General features: G+C 35.9%; 1 protein-coding gene and 1 non-coding gene across 5 annotated transcripts; both read left to right on the top strand.

The window, feature by feature from the left end:
* Positions 1-610: 610 nt before the first annotated feature.
* Positions 611-24,575, top strand: LOC111061836 (collagen alpha-1(IV) chain). 4 transcript variants are annotated; one of them, XM_039430471.1, is made up of 5 exons: positions 611-840; positions 7,451-7,570; positions 8,942-9,109; positions 16,449-16,797; positions 17,558-24,575. In XM_039430471.1, exons 1-5 carry the CDS (start codon positions 751-753, stop codon positions 23,785-23,787), a joined length of 6,957 nt encoding a protein of 2,318 aa, XP_039286405.1. In that variant the 5' UTR covers positions 611-750; the 3' UTR covers positions 23,788-24,575. The 4 variants fall into 4 exon arrangements, with proteins under 4 accessions (XP_039286405.1, XP_039286409.1, XP_039286408.1 ...); XM_039430475.1 differs by having other exon boundaries at positions 612-837; positions 7,457-7,570; XM_039430474.1 differs by having other exon boundaries at positions 612-837; positions 7,454-7,570.
* On the top strand, positions 3,498-3,570 carry Trnar-acg. Its single transcript has one exon. It is a non-coding gene; the product is annotated as a tRNA-Arg (tRNA).
* Positions 24,576-26,717: the final 2,142 nt, after the last annotated feature.

The raw sequence follows: 26,717 nt of genomic DNA, 5'->3' as shown, positions 1-26,717 counted from the left end.
ACACTTTTTACAACAACTGGTAAGCGCGACATTTTTTTTAATGTTATTGTGTATAGTATAATATTGTTAGTATTTTTATAATGTTAAACTGATACTAAAGTTCTCTTTCCTTTCTTTCTTGTATTTTTAGTTTCATTATTTTTTTCTGTTTCTTTATTTGCTTTGTGTTAACTGTAACACTTCCTTTTTTCGGCCCAAACAGGTTTTTGTAACCTTTGAGATTATTTTCCATTGAATGATTTTTTGTAATGTTCTTCAGGGTATGATTGTGATTTTTTAGTTATCTTGTAATTATTTCTGTAAATATGGTAATTTCATGCTGTGTATATACTGTAAAAAATGGAAAATAAATTGATTTGATTTGGAATTATCAATTCTTTTAGACTCCTAGAGGAGGTGGTATACAAGCTCGACTAGGTAGGTAGTTCAAATAGAGATACATATAACTGTATACAGGTAGTAGCCTAATATTTATATGAACCGTACTATAGATAGAGATGGTAATGATATATCATCATTCATATACGGTATGTATAGATGATAGTGATGGTAATTGGGAACAAGACTAGTACACTGAACAGCTGTGTTGAATAGATGGTGGTCATACAGACGATGATTCAATAAACACATGTCTGAAGGAAACTGGAGGGAGGTGATGTTTGAGAGTGGTGGCGGTCAGTCTCAGTCACATTGGCGGTTGTCCGCAGTTTCGGGACAGTCAAAGTGACGGCGAGAGCCTCTCGTCACAACATGGCCGGGTCATGGAGACCACTCACCTTCTCTATGCTCTTCATTGCTGTGCTAGTATCCGGATTTGATTATAAACATAATAATAAGGTGAGTGAGATTAGATTTTTATAAAAAGAGTGGTATTGTTATCGTTGTTCGTCATAGATTTCGACGTGGATCTTTATTATTCTTCTTATACAAGAGCTCATTCATTTCAATCGGTACAACACCCCTAGAGAGAAATTATTTCTTTGATACGGTATGGAAGTCTGCACTGGTAACACCAGAAAAATATAATCAATAACACAAAAATTTGGATTGTATTCTCTGAATAAGATAATATCTGAAACTGATATTATAATATTATTATATTTTTGTTTATGAATCTAGGTTTGATTATAGGTTATTTGATGCTAGGCTTGATTCCCAGATCCCGATGTTTTAAGTTTAGTTAACTCAAAAACATATTGCTGTATATTGGCATTCATAGTAATTTTTCTCTTCAACCTTAGAAAAAGCATATATTTCACTCTAATTATTGAAGTTCAATAAAAATCCAATGAAAACTAATATGCAGGCTACTGTAATCAAGGCCAATGTGGAGCCTGTACTTGCTGCCTACATGATTTTTTTGTATTTTTTCACTCTTGTATATAAGCTTTTAAAATAAATATCGGGGCACAGAGCTTCGTTCGTTATTTTTATTTATTGATAAACAGAACACAATTCTCTAGAATGATCGAGTTTATATTTCACAGCTGGCTATACGTCATCTTATGAATTTCGGGGATGCGATATTTTGATTTTTCACATACTCACTTTTTTACTATCCACAGCTGTTTCAGCCAAGGATGAATTATCCTTTTAATGTCGTTCAGCGAGTTTTCCCAAGGATGAGACCTAGTGCAATCGAATCTTTATATCATAAAGCTACTATGTTCCAAATTTCGTGAAAATCGTTAGAGCCGTTTTCGAGATCCGTTAAACATAAATAACCAGATATAAAAATAGCCAAATATAAAAATAACCAGATATATAAATACAGAAATTGCTCGCTTAATATAATAGGATATCCAGAAGTGGCATAAAATTGAATAAATTGAGCACAATACCGCTAATGTTTGCTAATTGTGAGTGTTAGAAAAACAAGTTTTTAGTACGGTATAAATGATACTTCTATAATCTTTCTATATCATTTTTGTAAATCATTATGATAGTTATAGAAATATTAAAAAAAAAATTATATAATTTACAAATTATAATATTTAAAAGTATAGGCCTATTCTGTTATTTAATACATAATATTCAAAGGATAACTCATTTTCAAGAACCGGTATCAAAAATTGATTAAGGTGTTAATTATTTACTATAAAAACTTTTTGAAGCTTATACTATTCTATTTTGGCCACCTCAGGATTGAGATTAGAAATTATTGAAAAGTTTATTCCACTATGGGTGGAATAAGCATCCTGAATACAATTTATAGAGACCTATACATTTTTTACAATCACATCGACACCTGCTACTTGATAATATTTTTGACAAGATTTGAAAATATAACTACCGTATATGATAAAGTAGACTGCACATAAAATCAATGATTTTGAAGAGTAGAGTTTTATTCATAAGTACCTAAATTAACGTTTTACTGGGTTTCCATAGTAGGCTATCATCAAGTTCAATATTCATAATAAATTGTATTATTGTGAGATCCATGTTATTAAAGGCAGTACATACTGTAATTAAAATTGCGATTGCTATATCCTTATGTCCATCATTCAACAAAGCAGATAGCGTTATCCTTTTCTAGCTCTGCAACGTTGTCAGATCGTTTTGTAACAATGTGTAGGAATATTCAATCTCAATAAATATAAGAAAAAAATATATTTCAATAATTGAGAAATATATTTTATTGATGAATAAGTATTATCGAAAATAATCTTAAACAAGAATGAACAGTTAATATCATATTTATCAGATAGCCAATAGCTAGGTCTACCGGTATATCAGCTATCATCTATATAGAAGGCAGTGACAAGACAGAGAGTCGGCAACGCTGTTCTCCTATCTTTCTCCACTGTCATTATATTGTGGACCTCACTAATAGGAGTGCCTATGTAGGCTATAGAGATGTAGTCCTACCAGTTTATAGCCTACTTTTATCTATAAAGTTCTAAATAAATAGGCCTACTGCGGACAGTACCTAAGTTTTATAGGCCTCATAATAATAGTCACAAATAAATTTAAATAAATAGGCCTATGGAATAATATGAGAGATGATATATTTGCTTGTGCAAAAATCATAAATGGGCCTAGTATTAATTTATAAAATTCCTTATCAGCTTATAAACTTATATTGTATTGCGCAGTGCACATTAAATTTGATGTCAAAAGCCTACTTAGTAGACAAATTACTTGGGGTGCCCTTGCTTGCACCCCAAAAATTAAACGAATTTTTTTCATATACGCGTCCTATTGCAAAACCTAATGTATTGTTTTTCAATAGGTTGTCTACTTAGTTTTCTACCCTTATTTCTTTTGTATTCATAAAGTAGAGTAGAGGTCGCATAGAATGGTCATTATTTTTTTGTGACTCAGTAGCCTAATATTGATGACTAATATTGAAATAAAATAATTTAATAGAGCGAATGATAAACGCAAAACTTTCAATTTGACGCGCCTTTCATACTTTTATGAAAGCAAAAAAGTTTAAAATATTTCGATGACAATTAACTTTAAATGGAGCTTATCGTGACCATCTTCTTCAAGGCCCTGTGGCGCAACGGATAACGCGTCTGACTACGGATCAGAAGATTCCAGGTTCGAATCCTGGCAGGGTCGTATTATTTTTGCTAGTAGTGACACAGATAGATGAATGCTAGACTGTTGGTAGGGTACGGTGTGGTCTTGCTAGACTTCTCAAGAATAACCACTGAGTTACCAAGAATGACTAAATTTAAATTCTAATTGAAAAAATTTTTTTTTCAAATATTGCTTCCTATTACTTTTAATGCTTTCTGAAAATAAATCGACAAAATCTAAACTAGACTAGGTGGTCTTGCTAGACTTCTCAAGAATAACCACTGAATTACCAAGAATGACTAAATTTAAATTCTAATTGAAAAAAATTTAAAAAAAAATTATTTTTTCAAATATTGCTTCCTATTACTTTTAATGCTTTCTGAAAATAAATCGACAAAATCTAAACTAGAATAAAAAAGCAGATATTATATCAGATTTAGATTTTTGGGGGAATCGCAGTAATAATATTAGTTAATATAATTAGTCCAGTCACTATATACATTGGTGCTTGAAATTTAACTTATATATTATAGTTCTAGATTGAATGCTCAGATTTTATCGTACTAAACTTCATTCTTCTCGGCTCGTCAAGGTGGTTCAAAATCATGCATCATAAGTCAAATTCAGTCTAAAAATGGAAAATTTATTGTTGCGTGTACTTAAGCCCATATTCCCATACACAGAAAATGGTCAATTTCTGTATTCAATATTTGAGAATATAGAAATTGGCCATTTTTTGTAAATCGAAATATGGGCTCAAGTACACTCAGCAATAAATTTTCCATTTTAAGACTGAATTTGACTCATGATGCATGATTTTGGACCGCCTTGACTAACCGAAGAATGAAGTGTAGAACGTGTACGATAAAATCTGAGCATTGGGTCATTGTTGTCAGGTGTACCTGGAAATCTATATGAGATAGAGCGCTCTACCTGATTTTAGATTGTAGAGTACAAAAATACGCCCAGAGGGATTTTGAATTATACATATAAATGGTAATTGGTAACAATAGGAAGATATTGTTTATCAAAAAATAAAAATCATCAGAATTGATTTTTTCTTTAAATTTTACTCATTTTTGAAAAATCATGACTCAGTACTCATTGGAGATAGAGAGTTCCGAATGATCACATTTCATGATTTTTTTAATAAAAAAAGGCGAGAGCAAACTTTTCTGTCGAGAGCAAATTTTTCTGTCCGATTACTGGATTTGGCAGAAGTAGCTGTGTAACTGGAAAATGAACAAAAATACGAGGGTCTTGGGCCACTCTGTATCTAGCACAAGGAAATTTTGCATGAAGAAATTGGTTCTGGACTTCCCTCATGTATCCAAATAATATATTAAAAAATTATAACTACAATGTAAATTGCAAGCACACCCCCTTTTCCATGTCTATATTGTAACTTCAAAGAAATTCCTAGGTTTGACCATTGTTACAAATTTAACTTGAAAATGCCAAGCTTTCTATACTACAAAAATCTGGTGTGGCGCACACTCACACAGCTTTCCTTGCCGTTATGAGAATTGATCACCTGACGCTAGTGTTCTCGCGCATCTCAAGTCAACTTATAAACAAAGATCTGAGCCAGCTGGTGACAGGACAATAACGCTGGAGACATACGAGGTCTGCTATCTCTCCATAGTGAATGGTGAATAGAATCAACAGTTGCCAACAGTTTGTAATTATTGGATAATCACATTTTCTCGAATTTCGAGCTTATTTTCAATTTTAGGTGAAAATGTTGCTGAACATCAATTGTAGAGATTTTCATGCTCAATCTTTAGCAATCGAAATTTTTTGTTTAAATTGTATCTGAAGCCTGATAATTGGGAATCTAAAATCAAACTTTGCATAGATGGGGCGGAGCTCATGAAATTTTTACAGATATGGGACTTGTGGCAGTTGATAGAGCTTATCAATAACTATTTTAGTTATGAATTTAATCAAAATCGTTGGAGCTGTTTTCGAGAAAATCGCGAAAACCCTGTTTTTGACAACATTTTCTCCATTCTAGCCGCCATCTTGAATTGCATTTGATCGAAATTGTTCGTGTCGGATCCTTATAGTGTAAGAACCTTAAGTTCCAAATTTTAAGTCATTCCGTTAATTGGGAGATGAGATATCGTGACACACATACACTCATACACACACACACATACAGACCAATACCCAAAAACCACTTTTTTGGACTCAGGGGACCTTGAAACGTATAGAAATTTAGAAATTGTGGTACCTTAATTTTTTTCGGAAAGCAATACTTTCCTTACCTATGGTAATAGGGCAAGGAAAGTAATAAGTAAGTATCATTTGCGTGTTTTAAACCGATAATTTTAATGATCCAATTTTCAAATGAAGGAACACCTATTAAATAAGCAGTTCAGCAAGCCAGAATAAGTTGTGGATAATGGAAATGCTTAAAACATCTAGACATTAATATAGAGTAGTGAGTAATAATCTTACATCCCAGGTTCTCTCTCCACCGGCCTTCTTCCTTTTTTTATGCCACCGTAGGTATATTCTACATTTCGATTGAATTGTGGTCACTGTCATATCACTCAAACAAAACTGACACCAAATAATCATTCATGAGATGATGATATTGCTTCCCTCACTCATTTGACGGATGAACAAATTTGAATTTCATTGAAGAGCTTGGAGATGAGCCTACGACGTTTATGAACAGATGCAAGTTTAATTAGCTATCTTCAAGGAAGTTGTGGGCTGGACATCCACAACCAGTACTCGCTTCTCTGACTACTGCATGCAAGCCTCAAGTGCATGACATAGTTGAACCTAATTAATAAGATTCCTTTGATGAAATGTTAATTGAACTTTGAGCATCTCTTTTTCTTGAAGTGCACAATGAAAATAGGACTGAACAGAATAATGGTTCAAATATTAGTATATCAAACAACATTTCTGATTTAATCCTTTTGAGTTTCATTTTATTTTGCAGTTGGAATATGACTAAAATCATTCTTAATTATTTTTCCCAATCGTCCACTTAACCTACCGGTAGTCGCCCCCTACTCAATCACACGAGCAGTCGCGTGTTGTATTTTTACAATATCGAATTTTCCAAGTGTTATTTACTCTGTTTACTTTCAAAACATATTGGTTAATTGTATAATTACTTTTTCCATCTTCTTGGGTTATTTTACGCCTATGAACATTTGGATGATTACCATTTCATAGCCCAATAAGGTACATCAAGCAAAGCCATCAATTCTGTGTTATTGGTCCGTTTACAGTCCCCGTATACAGTCTTTCCCTATCTTATGCACTGTCGCGACTAAATGGCACCTAAAGACTGAACCATTGCTCGGTTGATACTGCAACTCAGTGAAGTGATGGGGGGAAAGTTTTGGAATGCATAGGTGACTCATTCACTGACACCACCCCATGCAATAGTTCTGTGCAGCAAAAAACTTACACTGTTGTACTTTTTACGACAGCGCGACTGCCGAAAGGTTAATAAATCATTTATTCAATTTAGTGTACGGTCGTTCTTTATTAGCCTCCAAAACTCCAACCTTTTATTATTCATAATCAATAATGTTCTCATCAAATAGAAAATTAAAAGAGAATCGCTCTCACTGAACTAATTTTGACTCATATTTGTCACTCTCCAATCTCATTTGATACATGACGTGTAGACTAGTATGTGGACCTGTATGTGGACTAGTTACAAGAAATCCATGTCACAAGAGCTGCTCTTGATAAGATTTTACAATGAATTGAAATAAGGCTTGAATAATTTTTCTTCCAGATAACTTGACATTTTGAAATTTCAACAATCTTCTATAAAAATTAATGTCAATGGCATGAATTAGTAGAATGCTTTTAAAGTTTCACGTATGGTAAAAATGTTTCCCGAATGATTATTATTTTATTCTAAATACTATTTTTTTTATTACAGCAGCAGCAGCAGAGAAGTCAACTTGTGAGAGATATGAAACGATTCGAGCCACAACCAGCAGGTAGCGGCATAGTCCTGCTCCAAGCTGGCCTCCCCATTCTTCTCGATTACACAAAGGTGAGCGATTCAAAGTGCAGTGATTGCCAATAATAATTCCTGTATTGGTTGAAATAGTACCATACACACTGTATCATAATCATTCCACCTAGTCATTATTACTACACAAAGAAATTACGCAATGGAAGGTGAGGGTTACTCTGCAAATCAATTATTCCATGATTGATGATGTGTTAACATTGGTTACCGGGTTCTATAGGCTATAATGCGATTCAATAGAAAAATCATGCTTGAGGGAACTAGAAGTGATATTTCCATAAGAGGTTTTAATTGATATTTAATATCACCGTAATGTAATGAAATTATAGTAGTCCAATCAATATAGATATGAAAAAGGGGGTGTGCTTGCAATTCATAATAGTTCATATTTTTTGGATACATGAGAGAAATCCAGAACCAATTTTTTCATGCAAAATTTCCTAGTGATCGATACAGGGTGGCCCAACCTCTAATTTCGATTCATTTACCAGTTTTCAGCAATTTCCGCCAAATCCAATAATCAAACAAAAAATTCTCTCCTGTGTTTTTTTTTTAGATTACGAAGTTCTGCACAAAATGAGATCATTCGAAACTATTTATCTATTTAATGTACTGAGTTATGATTTTTCAAAAATGAGTAACATTTCAATAAAAATCAATTTTGATGGATTCCAGTTCTTGATCAACAATATCTTCCGGTTATCATTTAAATGTATGATTTGGAAATCCATCTGGGTCAAATTTTGTGCTCTACAAACTGGGATCAGGTAGAACGCTCATCTCATATAGATTTCCAGGTACACCTGACAGACAACAATGCTCTTTGTGTAGAAATAAAAATCTAAGTACCCTTTTTTAAAATTGTTTACTCACAACATGTTTCGGCTATGATGCCATTATCAAGTGATAAATAAAGATTTCTATTTTTATTTCTATTAAAGAGTAGCCCTAACGGAAAAAGACAATGCTTCTTGTATTTTGAAAAAGACTTATATTCAGCTTCAACCATCATCACCAACTCCATTGACCTCACATGTAATTCTAATCTTATTTCGAAATATACTAGTATGATCGATGACCCCCAACATTTATGTAACCTGATGTCCAATTATATCCAAGTCTCTGCGATGCCTTTGAGTCTAAATATATGCCTGTTGTGAAATTCAATTTCTTGAATCAAACATATTTCTTTGAAAATTTCTGTGTACTGTGTACAGTAGCACAATGTGTAGGGTGATCATGAGATGAGTAAGGTGTATTTGTTTTGCATCAAAGAATATGTTAATTATTTCACAGATTGGTGTCTTACGTCACAAAACCTATTTTTACAAAAAAATGAATCATAAACGAGAAATGAATTTGCATCCGGAAATAATATTGTTTTTGACACAGGGCATGATTGCAGTTCGTGACCGGTCGATCAGAAGATGCAAAATTAGCCCTATGGAGAAAGAGAAGACCCCAAACAGCAATATTTGGCAAGAGAGGAAAATAGAAAGCTACCATCGCAACCCTGTTCATTACGTTTATGTGGAGGGAGTGAATATCACACGCAAAATGGTAAGAACATTCCTCAAGCTTCAAATGCAAATCAATTTATTTTCTTATCAAAGTTGATAAGTTTTTTTATACTTTTAATGAATTTGAACTTTTCTTATGTTTATGTTTATTCTTAGAATAAGTTTTAGAATAGAATAAGTTTTATTGTAACAATTATTGGACCAAAAAATTTCGAGTGGAAAATATTGAGCATGAGAATCTCTACATTTAATGTTCAGTAACATTTTCACCTAAGATTAAAAATAAGCTCGAAATTCGAGAAAATGTGATTATTCAATTGCAAAATGTTGGCAACTGTTGATTCTATTAAATGATTCACTATGAAGAGATAGCAGACCTCGTGTGTCTCCAGTGTTATTGTCCTGTCACCAGCTGGCTCAAATCTTTGAATAGTAGACTTGAGATGCGCGGGAACACTAGCATCAGGTGATCAATATTCATAACGGCAAGGAAGCTGTGTGAGTGCGCCACACCAGATTTTCTTTTGTAGTAGTTCGGAGTTTGATAAGTGTTTCTCGTTACGGTCTGCTCTACTGTGGTGTACTTATTGTTAAATTCAAAAAACGTGTAACTTACAGATTTTACTTGAGTTATTTTATAACTTGAAATATCGAACGAGGCTATATATCTACACTTTGTCTGAAAATTGCAGTGTTTGTTCGAAGTCACTTGAAACTATCAAGGTCAAGGTGCAGTGCATTGACTGTAAAAGCAATTTTCACGGAAAATGTGTTGATCTGACTGCCGAAGATGTCAACAATTTGGAGGAGCAGGGTGACGTGTGGCGATGCAAGCCGTGTTCACAAATACATCGAAAAAGTTTAGTGCTCGAATCCAAGAGCGATATCACCTATGATGACATCCTGAAACTTATCAACGAACTGAGAGGCGACTTCAAGCGCGTCGAAGCGAGTCTCGGAGCTTCATTGAACTATTTGTATCTTTGGGTTACCCTAGAGGTGGTAAAATTTATTTACGGAAAGAAGATGGATCAAGAGCTGTTGCTGTAAGAAAAATGGATGATTTGACAAAGTTGTAAATTAAGTTTTTTTTTTTAATTCATTGCAGTAGTTTTTTCTATATGTTTTATTTTAATTTATTATAGGGTGAACAATCCAGAGACGAATAAATTTCTTTTGATTTACTTTTATTATAAGAATATCCGTACCATTGCAATTAATATTAAATACTGTTTAGATAGGCTGAATTCACATCTTATATCCTGTGTGATTTGTAACTTTTACTCGATTTTCAGAAGTTTTCATATGAAAAACTATGATTTGTTTCCAATGCAATTTTTTTTCGTCAGTTAATATTTGTTTAGTTTTTTGCAGGCTATCATTTTGTTACACTAATGTCAGATTCTTGTGAAAAACTAGTATTTTTAAATCAAAATGTCCGTAGTCTACGTCAGAACTTTGATTTGTTTTCAAGCGAATTGAGTAGTCTAGAAAACTCTCCAGATTATATTATACTAACTGAAGTTTGGATAACGACAGATGAAATAAATTTGTATAATATTGCTGGTTATAATGTATTTAGTTGCTGTAAAAATAATTATGGAGCAGGAAGAGTTGTAGTGTATGCTAAGTCACGTTATCAATGTAGAGTGATGAGTCAGTCAAATACCGGTATACGATCTGCTCACTGTCTCCAGCTCCAATCCTCATTTGATGATATTAATTTCATTGTTCTGGCAGTATATAGATTACATGGTATTGCAATATAGTTCAGTCACTTTATAGGCTACATTGGTGCATGCAATTTATATTGTAGTTCTGATTTAAAAAAATATTATTTGGGTAAATAAGAGAAATCCAGAACCAATTTCTTCATGCAAAATTTCCTTGTGCTAGAAACAGAGTAGCCCAAAAACCTCGTATTTTCGGCTTATTTCCCAGTTTTCAGCTGTTTCAGCCAAATCTCATAGACAGAAAAATTTGCTCTCGCCTTTTTTTAGATTATAAAATTCTAAATAAAATAAGATAATTCGGATCTCTTTATCTCCAATGAGTACTGAATTATGATTTTTCAAAAAATGAGTGAAATTTGAAGAAAAAATCAATTTTGATGAATTTTAGTTTTTGATCAACAATATCTTCCGCTTGTTACCATTTAGATGTATAATTCAAAATCCCTCTGGGCGTATTTTTGTGCTCTACAATCTGAGATCAGGTAGAGCGCTCTATCTCATATAGATTTCCAGGTACACCTGACAATAATGCTCCTTGTATTGTGAAAAACACCTAATTTTCAGCTTCAACCATCATCACCAACTACATTGTCCTCACATTCATATTTCGAAAATGACATAAGTTCAAGAGATTATATTCTATAAGAATCACCCGTTAGATGCACTTCATTTCAGTATTTCCTAGTGGAGAGGCGCGCTTAAGGACACTTCAAGGATCAAAATTTCAAACACTTATAACTTTTGACACAATGCTCAGATTTCATTGTAGGTCCAAAATCATGCATCATAAGCCAAATTCGGTCAAAAAATGGAAACTTTATTGTTGAGAGTACTAAGCCCATATTCCAATACACAAATAATGGACAATTTCTCTATTCAAAGCTGCATGTCTTGTGAAATACTTCTGATAAAATTTCCAAATCTAGTGAGGATGTGAGAATTGTCCTCCTCTACCCACTCCAATGAATAATACTTTCGATTCCAATACAATTCGAAAGTTACAGAAGATTTAAAAAATGGCGATTTCAGTTTTTACATTTTTTTCGTGATTTTACTGTTGATCAAAGAGTTTCTAAAACGAGTCTGATACATCATAGAAACTCACGATTGATTCCAAATTGTAGATAAATTCATCCTCTACGAGCTCAGTTGCCTAAAAACCATCTTGGATCACTTCACCCCATCATAGAACTGCCAAAACCGTTAATATGATAAAAATATCAACAATTTCCGGATTTTTTCAAAAATCAAATCTCACTTTTCGAACATACTTTTTCATAAATCGTTTACAGCAGATGTAAGAGAAAATTCTATTGAACATTTCAAGATCAAGTAATGATTTTTATAATAAGGGGTTACCGAGGTACATAGCTTTGAGTACAGAAATTGGTAATTTTTTGTGTATTGGAATATGGGCTTGACGAGACCGAGAAGAATGAAGTGTAGTACGATGAAATCTGAGCATTGTGTCAAAAGTTATAAGTGTTTGAAATTTTGATCCTTGAGGTGTCCTTGAGTGCGCCTCTCCACTAAGAAATACTGAAATGAAGTGCATCTAACGGGTGATTCTCATAGAATATAATCTCTTGAACTTATGTCATTGTGCGAAATATGAATGTGAGGACAATGTGAGGCATTATTGTCAGGTGTACCTGGAAATCTATATGAGATAGAGCGCTCTACCTGATGTCAGATTGTAGAGCACAAAAATACGCCCAGAGGGATTTTGAATTATATACATCTAAATGGTAACAATCGGAAGATATAGTTGATCAAAAACTAAAACTCATCAAAATTGATTTTTTCTTCAAATTTTACTCATTTTTGAAAAATCATAACTCAGTTCTCATTGGAGATAAAAGGTTCCGAATAATCTCATTTTATTCAGTATTTTATAATCTAAAAAAAGGCGATAGCAAATTTTTCTGTCCGATTACGGGATTTGGCAGAAATAGCTGAAAAGTGGAAAATGAGCCGAAAATACGAGGTTTTTGGGCCACCCTGTATCTAGCACATGGGAATTTTGCATGAAGAAATTGGTTCTTGTCTTCTCTTATGTACCCAAATAATATATTTTAAAATCAGAACTGCAATATAAATTGCAAGCACACCCTCTTTCTTATGTCTATATTGACTGGACTAATAGCTGAATTTCTAAATGGAATAGACCAAATAATAAGTTGTTTGAAAGGAGAAAATTAATCTCTACAGGAGACATAAATTGTAATATATAATGGTTGACGATAATGTTTCTAGTTGTTTTCTTGGCCAGATGGCTATTGGTCACGGATTCAAGTGTCTTATCAATGAGCCGACGAGAATAGTTGGTGATAGTCAGACTTGCTTGGATCACTATTTTATCAGATTCAATCAAATAAAATACAACGTAGATTGCAATGCTCAGGTCTTACATCTTGGAATTACTGATCACTCTATGATTCTTTCAGAACTTGATATTTCAAAAAAACACTAATAATAAAAATGCTAGCAACAAAAATAATTTAGTAATTAACTTCAAAAGATTAGATATGGAATTACAATAAATGCAATTGGATAATGTCTTATCTGAAACTTCTGTTTCAGCTGCCTTTGATTTATTCCTGAATTTATTATTAGATTTGATTAATTAATAAATGCAAATATAGTAGAGTAGATGAGAGTAGAGAGCTCGTTAAATTAAATCCATGGGTTTCCGATTATCTCTGTAGGGGTATTACTAGAAGAAAAAAGATTTATAAGCTTATGATTGCAAGAGCTCATGATTTTAGATTAAAAGAGTATTATAAATCGTTCAGAAACAGGTTGAAATCGAATTTAAGAAAAGCTAAGGAAGAATATTATTTGAAGAAATTTGATGATTGCTCTGGAAATTTGAAGAATCAATGGATAATTGTAAATAGTCTGATTGGAGATCAGAAAGCCAAGCGAGAAATAACTAGTTTGGAGATTAATTCACAAATTATTACAGATGAAAAACAAATAGCAACAGAGTTCAATTCATTCTTTTACAGGTTCCACAACAAGAGACTCAATTATCACCTCACAGAAAAACGAACAATTTAATTCCCGGTTTTTGTTTAAAGATAAAGGAAACTCCTTATATATCTATCCAACCGGCGAGAATGAAGTACTTAGAATAATTGCAAGTTTAAAAAATAATAAAGCACCTGGAATTGGTAAAATTAGTAGCTATGTTGTTAAGAAAATTGCTGTTCACATCTCTGTTATTTTAAGTGAGCTGTTTAACCGAAGTATGATAACTGGAGAGTTCCCAGAATGTTTGAAAGTTGCAATTGTCATTTCACTTTTTAAACAGGGAGACAGACAAAAAACTAATTGTAATCGTCCAATTTCACTATTACCTGTATTTTCTAAGATTTTTGAAAAAAAATTATTAAGATAAGATTGATTGGTTTTATGAAAAAATTCAATTATTTTAGTGTAAGGCAGTTTGGTTTTAGGGGTGGATTGAGCACAGAAGATGCATTGGTATCGTTTCTTGAATATATTTATGATGGCATTAATGACAAAAAAATTTCTCAGCCTTGTATATCGATATAAAAAAAGCATTTGACACTGTAGATCATAAAATATTGCTAAAAAATCTATGGGCAGCTGGTGTTAGAGGCTTGCCACATAGATGGTTTTGCAGCTATCTCAAAAACAGAAGACAGTGTGTGAGGGTTGGGGAAAGTTATAGCAGCTTTAAAAATATTGAGTTCGGAGTTCCACAAGGCTCAGTTTTAGGCCCCATCCTATTTCTTGTGTATATAAACGAGTTTTATAATGCAAATCTTTACGGTTAATTAACTGAATTTGCAGATGACACTGCTCTAACGTATAGTGACACTGATTTAAAATTATTCTATGAAAAAATGTGTTTTGATTTGAAGGTTTTGAATTACTGGTTTAGTCGAAATTATATGATATTAAGTGAAAAAACTAAATATATGATTTTCAATTTGAGAAGGGAAACATTTTTGATAGAGACCTATTCTACCACGGCTTCTTGTGCAATGATAACTGTGGTTGTATAAAAATTGATATTATAAACACCTCAAATACCTTGGATTGATCATTGACTCTGATTTATCATGGAAGAGTCATATAAGTAAATTAAAGAAGGAGTTTTGTAGAGGGTTGAGAAGTTTTTATATGTTACGTGATTTATGCACTTCTACTGTTCTACTTAATGTCTATCATGCACTTATAAATTAAAGAATGAGTTATGATCTTGTCTGCTGGGGAGGTACACATTATGTCTCAACATTGTATCCGATAATTATATTTCAAAAATCATTCATCAGATTAATAACCAGAAAGCAAAGAACTGAACATTCATGGCCTCTTTTTGTTCGCCTCAAGGTACTGCCAATTAGTAAAAATAAAAATCATACATAAATATGTATACAAAAAAATCATAACATAAAAATCTTTATGATGTGTATAAAATATTGAAGCTTTACTTCATAAGAAGTACAAGTAACAACCCTATAAGGGATGTTAGGTATGATTTTAGACGTTTACTAGTTCACGTACTTCAATCAAATTTGACTGCTTTTCAAATTCTTATTCTGTCAATGCTCCAAGATTGTACAATTTGATTTCACCTAAATTGAAAAATTTGCAACCGCTTTCTTTGTTTCTAAAAAGCTTGAAAGTTTATCTTTTTACACTCAGTGACTGTGAAACATTCTTGAAAATTGTGGGATAGCTTAATTTAAGTATTTTTGTACTGTCCATCTGAAATATATTATTCTAGTGTCACATTTGGCATAATAGTTTGTTAGTCCGTAACAAATTATGTAGGTATATCTTTTTCATTGTTATCCGATAAAATTCTGGTAAATTTGTTAGGGCGCGCGGTCCTAAACCTCTGAGTACAATTTAAAATATTCATTTTGGGTAGTACACCTCACTTGGGCTTATATCTAGGGGTGCGCATTTTATTTTGCATTTTTCTATTATTTTTTAGTTTTTGATTATTTTATCTTATTTATCAAATTAAGTTATTTTTGTAATTATACATAAGGTAAATTATGTAAACAAACAATTATTTTTTGTCATAATTTTTGTATTGATGTGCAAAATAAATAGATTTTGAATTGCATTTTTTGAATTGAAAAGTGTTGAAATTGGATTAATAAATCCAAAAGCGTTCCACACGTAAGTACTAGTTTTTAATAACTATTATTTAAAAAAATAGAAAGTAGTGTCGTCAAAAATAGTTCAAAACGAATTATTAACAGTTCGTCATGGTTGTGGATATTGAAATAGATGAGGATAATAAATATTATTTTCAAGTGAAAGTTATACTTAGTAATGCTGTAGCTAATGGCAGAAAGTATATTTATTCATTCAATGAAATAGAATAAAAACATCAATAATGTATGTAATAATGATTTTGTGTATCTCAATTTATCTTTGAAAGTTGTAAGAAGCTACAATTACGTAAGGAACACTATTATAATAATGCTGAAGTATCAAAGTTTAAAAGTTTTCAATTACAATTTAAAAACTTTGCTTTTCAGAAAACTTGAAATCAAATAAAATATCCTCTAAAATATTTGTGAACAAATTGAGGTGATTTAATAAAACGTTAGTTGAAGTTTGTTGAGATTAAAGTTAATTTTACTAATATTGAAGGTTGAGAAGATAGCTGGTTGGACACTGACCAGCTTCTGCCGGGGCTACCTCATTCGTCTAACCTTGCTGCAGTCCGAAGGGGAGAGAGAGTGGAAAACAGCACTCACAACCAACGTCATCCCAGGAGAAGACCAAGGTGCAGATGACACGGATGACCAGATCATGAGCCAGGATATGCTGCTGATGAGGAGGCGGCGAAGGAAAAGGCAGGCACCGGGCGGGGGGAGGAAGAGGTACCGTGGTCAGACACAAACGCAGTTCATAGCTTTCAACAACAATGGCAACGCAAGCTCTGGTACGGGCACTGCCGAAGCGGTCGCTCAGCCCGATCTGTCGCGAGCCACCGTCAGTGAGTATTGAGCTGTTAATATATACTGTTAGTATATCTATCAACAGTGGTTAGAATATCTACAGTAGAGGACTCGATTCCTGTATCTCAGAAATTGGTAGAATGTATTATTCTCAATAATCGTTATCAGATAAGCATAATAGAGTTTATTCGAATTCAAGCAATTGAAATCACTAACAAATAATCCAGACATCTCTGAGTATTCATGAAGAATATTAGGATTGTGATTGGGCAGAGATGAGTCAATTGATTCATAGAATATGATTGGATTTCTGTACCATAGAGATAAAACTATCTGATAATAAGTAGAATATTTATTTTATTGCTGTATGCAAAACTGATAGAAATAAGTAATTGAGATACAGGTGAGGCCTGTACTATGAGTGGAGCTTATTCAGATATTGCAGATTTGGGAGTGTGGGTAATTGACATATATGATTATGAGATTATGGAAACGCTTCAAAATGAGTTTCTGTTCAACAGGGTTTGGAATTTATAGTATCTACAAAGTGAAGCAGTATAAATTATTGCGGATAGAGCTGATATCAATAAAGAATGAGTTCTAATGATTGAATAATGATAAATGAATTCTAGCTGATAGAAAATAAATTTATAGAACTTGAAAATCATTCTACACATTACCAGTTATTTGTAGGCTATAATTATATTTCTCATCAATAATGCAACCTAATGCATGGTGTATTTCATAATCAGACAAAGGTGTAGACAAAAAGGCATAACACAAATTATGAAATTACAGGTGGATCAAGTGGAATGGGACAAGCTCAAAGTCAATCAGCTCATGGTGATGACTGTGATGAATGCTTTCCTTATGGAATTTCTGGTGGTAATTTGGGCAGAGATGGATTCAGCCCACAACCAGGATCAATAGCATTGAGACCAGCTGGTGGTCAGATAGGGAGTGGTCTACCTGGAACAACAGTGGCAGGATATCCAGGAGTACATTTGCCCGGACAATATCCTGGATCAACAGGAGCAACGGCAGGAGGTTATCCAGGTGGTACTCAACAAGGGATACCAGGTGCAACAGGATATCCAGGAGCAGCTGTACCAGGGCAGTTTCCTGGATCAACATCTGGTCTACCAGGTAGTGGTCTACCTGGAACCACAGGTGCTACAACAGGGGGCTATCCAGGTTCTACACAACAAGGAAAATATCCTGGAGTTCCAGGTTATCCAGGAGGTGCCCTTCCAGGGCAGTATCAAGGGGCAACACCTCAGGGACCACCAGGTAGTGGACTAACTGGAACCACAGGATCAACTGGAGTAGGGTATCCAGGTACTACACAGCAAGGACAATATCCTGGGGTGCAAGGATATCCTGGAGCAATGTCTCCAGGACAGTATCCAGGGTTAACTCCTCAGGGACCAACAGGTCCAGGATATCCCGGTGCTATACAACAGGGACAATATCCTAGTAGCCCAGGCTACCCAGGAGCAGCTGTTCCAGGACAATATCCTGGAGTGCAAAGTTACCCAGGGGCTATTCCAGGACAATATCCTGGGTCAACATCAGTAACTCCAGGTAGTGGTCTACCTGGAACTACAGGGACAACAGGAATAGGGTTCCCAGGTGTACAACAAGGACAATATCCTGGGGTGCCTGGATATACAGGAAGTATGTCTCCAGGACAGTATCCAGGGTCAATGCCTCAGGGACCACCAGGTAGTGGAGTGACTGGATCTACAGGGGCAACAATAGGTTACCCAGGTACTACTCAACAAGGCACTGCTCCAGGACAATATCCTGGAGGGCCAGGTTACCCAGTAGCAGCTGTTCCAGGACAATATCCTGGATCAACTACATTTGGATCACAAGGTAGTGGTATATCTGGAGCTACAGGGACAACAGCTCAAGGATATCCTAGCTCTAAACATGGACAATATCCTGGAGGGCCAGGTTATCCAGGAGCTGCCCCAGGTCTATTTTCTGGATCAACAATAGGACTACCAGCCGGTAGTCTACCTGGAACAACAGGGACTACATCAGGAGGTTACCCAGGAGCTATGCAACAGGGAAAATATCCAGGGGGGCTTGGTCAACCAGGAATCGCTTCTCCTGGACAGTACCCCAGCACTGGTGGTGTACTACCAGGGATAGCAGGAGGATATCCAGGTTCTACTCAACAAGGACAATATCCAGGAGGGCCTGGATATCCAGGAGGAGCATCAACAGGACAATTTCCTGTTGGACCACCAGGAACTTCTCAACAAGGACAATATCCAGGTGTAGTGAGTCACCCAGGAGCAGTCACACCAGGTTTCTATCCAGGGTCCATCCCAATCGGTCCACCTAGTAGTCAGACAGGTACTGGCCAGCCTGATTCAATTGGTGGAGCTGGAAGTTATCCTGGTAGTGCTCAACAAGGGCAATATCCTGGAGCACAAAGTTCAACTTCACCTGGACAACATCCTGGTGCTACTTCACTGGGCACACCTGGAAGTCAGATCATCACTGCTCTTCCTGGATCTACAGGTGCAGCAGCTGGAGCTCATCCAGGGAGCTCTCAACAAGGACAATACCCTGGAAGTCAAGGTTATCCAGGGGCAGCATTGCCAGGACAATATCCTGGTATTCAAGGTGCGATTGGAGGCAGACTTCCAGGATCTGCTGGAACAACAGCTGGAGGTTATCCAGGAGCAGCATTACCAGGACAATATCCTGGATCATCATCTCCAGGACAACATGGAAGTGCATTTCCAGGAGCTGCTGGGTCAACTGCCGGAGGTTATCCAGGAGGAGCATTGCCTGGACAACATCCTGGATCATTCACATCAAGTCAACAAGGTGGGGGACTTCCAGGAACAGCTGGGTCAACTGCAGGTTACCCAGGAGCAACATTGCCTGGCCAATATCCTGGATCATCAACATCAGGACAACAAGGTGTGGGACTTCCAGGAGCAGCTGGGTCAACTGCAGGTTACCCAGGAGCAACATTGCCTGGCCAATATCCTGGATCATCAACATCAGGACAGCAAGGTGTGGGACTTCCAGGAACAGCTGGGTCAGCTGCAGGTTACCCCGGAACAACATTACCTGGACAATATCCTGGATCATCAACATCAGGACAACAAGGCGGGGGACTTCCAGGAACAGCTGGGTCAGCTGCAGGTTACCCAGGAACAACATTGCCTGGACAATATCCTGGATCATCAACATCAGTACAACAAGGCGGGGGACTTCCAGGAACAGCTGGGTCAACTGCAGGTTACCCAGGAGCAACATTGCCTGGCCAATATCCTGGATCATCAACATCAGGACAACAAGGCGGGGGACTTCCAGGAACAGCTGGGTCAACTGCAGGTTACCCAGGAGCAACATTGCCTGGCCAATATCCTGGATCATCAACATCAGGACAACAAGGTGTGGGACTTCCAGGAGCAGCTGGGTCAACTGCAGGTTACCCAGGAGCAACATTGCCTGGCCAATATCCTGGATCATCAACATCAGGACAGCAAGGTGTGGGACTTCCAGGAACAGCTGGGTCAGCTGCAGGTTACCCCGGAACAACATTACCTGGACAATATCCTGGATCATCAACATCAGGACAACAAGGCGGGGGACTTCCAGGAACAGCTGGGTCAGCTGCAGGTTACCCAGGAACAACATTGCCTGGACAATATCCTGGATCATCAACATCAGTACAACAAGGCGGGGGACTTCCAGGAACAGCTGGGTCAACTGCAGGTTACCCAGGAGCAACATTGCCTGGCCAATATCCTCAATCATCAACATCAGGACAAGGCGGGGGACTTTCAGGAACAGCTGGGTCAACTTCAGGTTACCCAGGAGCAACATTGCCTGGACAATATCCTGGATCATCAACATCAGGACAACAAGGTGGGGGACATCCTGGATCAGATAGGTCAACTACAGGAGGATATCCTGGATCATTAACTACTGGGCAACAAAGACCAGGACAACCAGGTACTGGGACACTAGCAGGAGGGTATCCAGGAGTAGCATTGCCTGGACAATATCCAGGGTCATTAATACCAGGGCAACAAGGAGGTGGAATTCCTGGATTGTCCGGTTCAACAGCAGCAGGTTATCCAGGGGCAGCATTGCCTGGACAGTATCCTGGAGCTTCAATTCCAGGACAACAAGTGGGTGGACTTCCTGGATCAGCTGGAGGTTATCCAGGGACAGCATTTCCTGGACAGTATCCTGAATCTTCAATTCCAGGACAAGGAGGTGGATTTCCAGGTCAACAAGAAGGTAGGATTCCAGGATCAGCTGGTTCAACAGCAGGCCGATATCCAGGGGCAACATTGCCTGGACAGTATCCTGGAGCTTCAATTCCAGGTCAACAAGTTGGTAGACTTCCTGGTTTAGCTGGTTCAACAGCAGTAAGTTATCCAGGGGCAGCATTGCCTGGACAGTATCCTGGAACTTCAATTCCAGGACTACAAGTGGGTGGACTTCCAGGATCAGCTGGTTCAACAGCAGGAAGTTATCCAGGAGCAGCATTGCCTGGACAGTATCCTGGAACTTCAATTCCAGGACAGGGGAGTGGATTTCCAGGTCAACAAGGAGGTAGAGTTCCAGGATCAGCTGGTTCAACAGCAGGTGGTTATCCTGAAGCAGCATTGCCTGGACAGTATCCTGGAGCTTCATTTCCTATTCCAGGGCAGCAAGTTGGTGGACTTCCAGGATCAGCTGGTTCAACAGCAGGTGGTTATCCAGGATCAGCATTACCTGGACAGTATCCTGGAACTTCAATTCCAGGTCAACAAGGAGCTGAACTTCCGGGATCTGTTGGGGGAACAGCAGGAGGTTATCCAGGAGCAGCATTGCCAGGCCAATATCCTGGTGTTGCAGGTTATCCAGGATCACTATTACCAGGGCATTATCCTTTAGGTCCACCAGGTAGTCATACTGGTAATACTGGATCATCAGTTGCTGGTTATCCAAGTCAACATGTTCAATATCCTGGAGGGCCCAGTTACCCAGTAGGAGGTGCTGCTCCAGGTCAGGTTCCTGGGTCAACATCAGGACTACCTGGGAGTATAGGTACATCAGGTGGAGCATATCCAGGAGCAGGTTTGCCAGGACAATTTCCTTTGGGACCAGGTCAGACAGTTGTTGGTCAGCCTGGTATCACTACTTCTGCATCAGGTGGTGATTTTCCTGGAACTCTCTCAACAGGACAATACCCTGAAATTCCTGGTGGTTTGGGTATTTCTGGTGCACATGCTGCTGGAGCTGAAGATTCACAGGCTGAAACTAGCATTTTCTATGAAGGTAAAGAAACAAAAGCATCAGCATCTTCTCAAGGAAGAGTTGGAACTGGTACTGCTCAAGCTCAAGTGTCAGGTACATATTCAGGAACTGGATCATTCTCTGCACAAGCACAAACAAGTGACAGTGAGAGAGGAGCACAAAGTCAAATAGTTGGTAGTGATAAAGGGGCAAGCAGTACTGCAGAAGGACGGGCTAGGAAGAGTCAGACACAAGCTCAGGTGAAAATGGGGTCTGATATTGGTGCATTCCAATCACAATCTCAAAGCTCAGGTCACACATTCTCTACAAATACTCAGGTACAAGCAGGCTCAGGCGGTGGCTTAGCAGATGCACAATCCACAGGTCCTGGAAGTACTTCAAGTCAAGCTCAAATTGGATTCACCCCTTATCAGAAAAATTCTGCTCCAGAACAAAAAACACCATTCAAAGGAGGAGGTACAGCTGCAGCACAGAGCAGTGCTTTGGCTGGCCAGACCCAGAGTCAGATTCATGGATCATTCAGGTATGGCATAACCTATACTGGAGCAGCACAAGCTGGTTCAGGAACTTTGAATTCACCATATCCTAAATTAAATTTCAATCAAACAAATTTGTATAATTTCTCAACTGATGGTAATTCAAATGTAGATAAGGGCCAAGCCATAGAAGATTCACAAAATTTGGTACAAAAGAACAATAGTCTTAATGATCAAGAGGCCTTGCCTTCTGATCCAATACCTTACAGTCCTGTTGATAGCAAAAATAGTCAATACTTGAGTCCTTCCAATCCCATTCCTTATTATAAAGTGAACAGTCAAAGTGAGCCCAGTCCATCAAAACAGACTAATGATCAAACTGGACAAACTTATTCACAAAGAGAAAATGAGGAGTATGATGACGATGATGATGAATATGACGATGATGACGATGAAGATGACAATAACCAACCTCCTAATCAACTCTTGCAAAGAGCTGGAAGTCACAATATAATCAAACAAGCTGGAACTACAAAAACAGGAAAGTCAAACAGCAGTCATTCATTTGAGTCAATCAAGGTTTCTAACAATCAGAATCAGGATCTACTTTCCCATGCAAATAAACCAACACAGACACAGCAGGTGATTCTTGGGTCTAGTGATCGTCATGGAGCTCATATAATCCAGGATTCTGCAGGATCAGTAAGAGCAGGCGATGTTTTCCAACCTGGACAGACTGTGCCAGGTACAAATGGCTATAAAATCCCACCTGGATTCAGAGGAAGAATAACATCTGTGGCTGGAGAAAAAACTCTAGCTAGAGCCCCACCAGGGGGACAGGCTCAAGCTCAAACTGTGATTCTCACACCTGGCAATGGAAACGTTACATATTCAAATCGCAAGGACAACAAACAGGAATTGTATGGGAGAGAAACATACCAGAATTTCCGACATTCATCAGGTAGACCGGCAAGTCAACCTCAAACCTACGATTCTGCGATGAGAAAGCCGAGTTCATGGATAAGAAACGGTGATAGTTCAACTAGAGACTTTGACAGTTATGTGACAGTGACAAAAAGTGAGACAGGTGCTCTGCCAACAGGAAAAAATGCTGCCGATAAGAAGTATTCTCACACTTATTATACAAAGTCATCGACATGTGGCTATTTCACATTTTCGTGCAATGTTGTGTATGGCTCCAATGGCAGGACGAAAATTTGTAAACCGAATCCGCAAACAAATCCAGATGGCACACCTTGCACACAATGAGGAATTTAAAGCCAACATTACAAAATAAGAAAATTTGATGATAAAATGTCTCTCCAATGGGACTGATTTATCATTTATCTAGTCGGAAGTGACTATGGGTCATCCAAAATTCACGAGCATAAAGCGTGTAATGAGAGCACTACCTGTTGAAGATCTTTCTCATGAATGGGAACACTTCGAAGTCGTCAATAAGAGTGAAAGACGACATACAGATTTAAATGATCAAAAATAGCATGAAAGGACTTTTTTATTTATGAGACTATTAATGTAATACTATTGAATAAATTTCCGGAAAATGAGTTGTTTTTAACATTATTAGATAGGATTTCAAGCATTCATAGCTGGATCGAATAGCTGGTAAAATAGAATATTATCACATAGATTGTACTATAATCAATTATTATCGATCTCAAACGGAGGATCAATTCCTGATCATTCAAAAAAAAAAAAAATAATAACTTGAATAAAATAAATAAATAGTTCAGCAAAAAAAAAACATCAAATTGATAATTTCACCAGATGCAAATTAAATTTTCCATCATTCTTAATCTTCTATGCAATTTATTTGGATGAACATTATTGCAATTTCTTATCGATTTTAAAATTACAGGTAAAGTGATATTGATTCATAATGCAAGGAACATAACATAATAATACGGATTTGAACACAGAACTGATCTTCCAACTTCCTTAGCATTGTGTCTCCATAAATCGATATAAAATAATGTAGCATTTGTAAATAATTTGATATTGTTATTTTTGTAAATAGAATTTTTATGAAAATATTATACTGATTTTTTCTATTCTCAATGTCCTGTCAAACGTCAATTTTATCCAAGCAACATATGTAAAAATGATAAGTGTAGATTTGATACCGCTTGGCCATCAAAGTTCAGAATTGATATTATTGAGGATTCTAACAATAGAATCTGAATTCAAATACTAAAGCCTAGTTTCCATTCTGGAAATTTGCAATACCACAACAAAACGACGAGCTGTGCTAGCTAGCAAATTTTACAACTTTGTAGTCTTTTGGTCCCATTTCGGCGCAAACTGCATGAAAGTGGATGCAATGACAAAGTAAACGCTTACTTAGCACTAACTGAGACCTTGAGCACTATTAAAATATATAAAAGTGACCAAAACTCTTACTTTTGGGTATTTTCGGAAATCTGACATAGGTCTACTATGCTTAACGTTTTTGGGGGTGCTGTATCTAAATACGGAAACAGAATCTTTCTATCTTTATTTATAAGGAAGTTAGAATTTGAGAGAAAAAGATATGAGTAATCAATTGTGAAATATGAATCACTTGCGCCGCGGCACATTGGGCTGGCGTATGGAACAGCCGGGTTGAAATTTTGCGGATCGTTTCCATTATTAAAAGTCATTATTACCCGTCATTCGATCAATAATCATGTTGCAGCGCTGAATTTGTGGTAATGGGAACGAGGCTTTAGATGGCAATGCAACTCGCCTAACTAAAATTAGATGTAGCACTTTGTGGCTCGGTGAGTGGTCTTGAGAAAAAAGAAAAATTGAACTTTAAGTTAATTTCAAGTTCAATGAATAATTTTTGGATGAAAATGTTAGGTACGGTATGAGAATTATTCAGTTATAATGGCTACTTTGAATATACAGTTTATTGCAATAATTATTTTAATCATAATAGTAGAGTACAGTTCATCTTCATATCTCAAAAAATGAGATAAATTTACAAAAGAATGTTACTTTTGGATAATTATTACACCTAAAATTGAATTATTCACATTTTACAATATAGTGACACAATTTCACTTCAAATTTCCACAATAGAATATATTTCTTGTTTAAGATAAAATTGAAGAGCATTGAAAATAATGCAAATATTTACATGTGGAGTAACCCATGAAAAAATTGAAGAGATTTTCTTAGTTTTGATGTACAGTGATATGATCTCAATTTCAGAACTGAGATATACAAAAAACCAAAAGTATTTTTAACTTGTAATTGTAGTTCGTTGTATAGACTGAAATACTTCATAATGAAATAGATGGACCGCCACGATAATTCCCAAGAAAATAACCCATTAAATCTTAATAGATTAAGATATTAATTTTAAGATTTAATCTAGTTATTATTTATAAATTTACAGATATTATTCTATATTATCTTGGTATTATTTGTATAGAACATTAGAGTAAAGATGTCTAGTTAGTGGATTTTTTGAGCTACGGAATGGAAAATTGACAAATTAATAAACACACAATTTTGTGTTTATAATGATACCTAATGATTTGAGCCAAACTTCATCTACCTATTGATATTGAATATAATTGAAAGTTGAAAATTGATTTAAATGAACAAATTATTACAATAAAATTCGACTTGAAAATAAAAATTATTTATTACATATTAATAATTATATTAATAATTGTAAATTAATTAATTCGTTTAAAATCTAAGTCCCTGAGATTGTTACTTTAAACTAATCAATAATTGTACATTAAATCTAAATTATTCTACATTAAGAAAGCAATACATATTATTACAAAACAAGAGCAACATCAAGAAAGTATTAAAGCTAGAACTATTCAAGCTAGTTCATACGGACCAGCCGAATAGATTTCCTACTAAACTGTGGAACCTTATTCCAAATCATAGTAGCTTAGTATCACCGTTATACAGCTTTGTACAATATGTACTTACTAATCAATAATTATTTTAATTTTCCTCAAAAATAATTACTGCAATATGAAAGCTATAAAGTATTAATAAAGTAGTATATAGTATTCCAATGAAGTATTCAAACACGTAAAACTATATGAACAAACGATACCGTGCTTGAAACATTAATACTGTCTGAGCAAATAAAGATATGAAAACAAATTGAGCAGATAGAATGCCTTAATAAAGGTTATCTTGAAAACTTGTAAAGCTATCATAATTCT

The sequence above is a fragment of the Nilaparvata lugens genome, chromosome 6 (genome assembly GCF_014356525.2).
Source record: "Nilaparvata lugens isolate BPH chromosome 6, ASM1435652v1, whole genome shotgun sequence".
In the NCBI taxonomy this organism is placed as follows: domain Eukaryota; kingdom Metazoa; phylum Arthropoda; class Insecta; order Hemiptera; family Delphacidae; genus Nilaparvata; species Nilaparvata lugens.
Note: the sequence above shows the minus strand (reverse complement) of the source record. Positions and strands in the feature narration are given on the sequence as shown.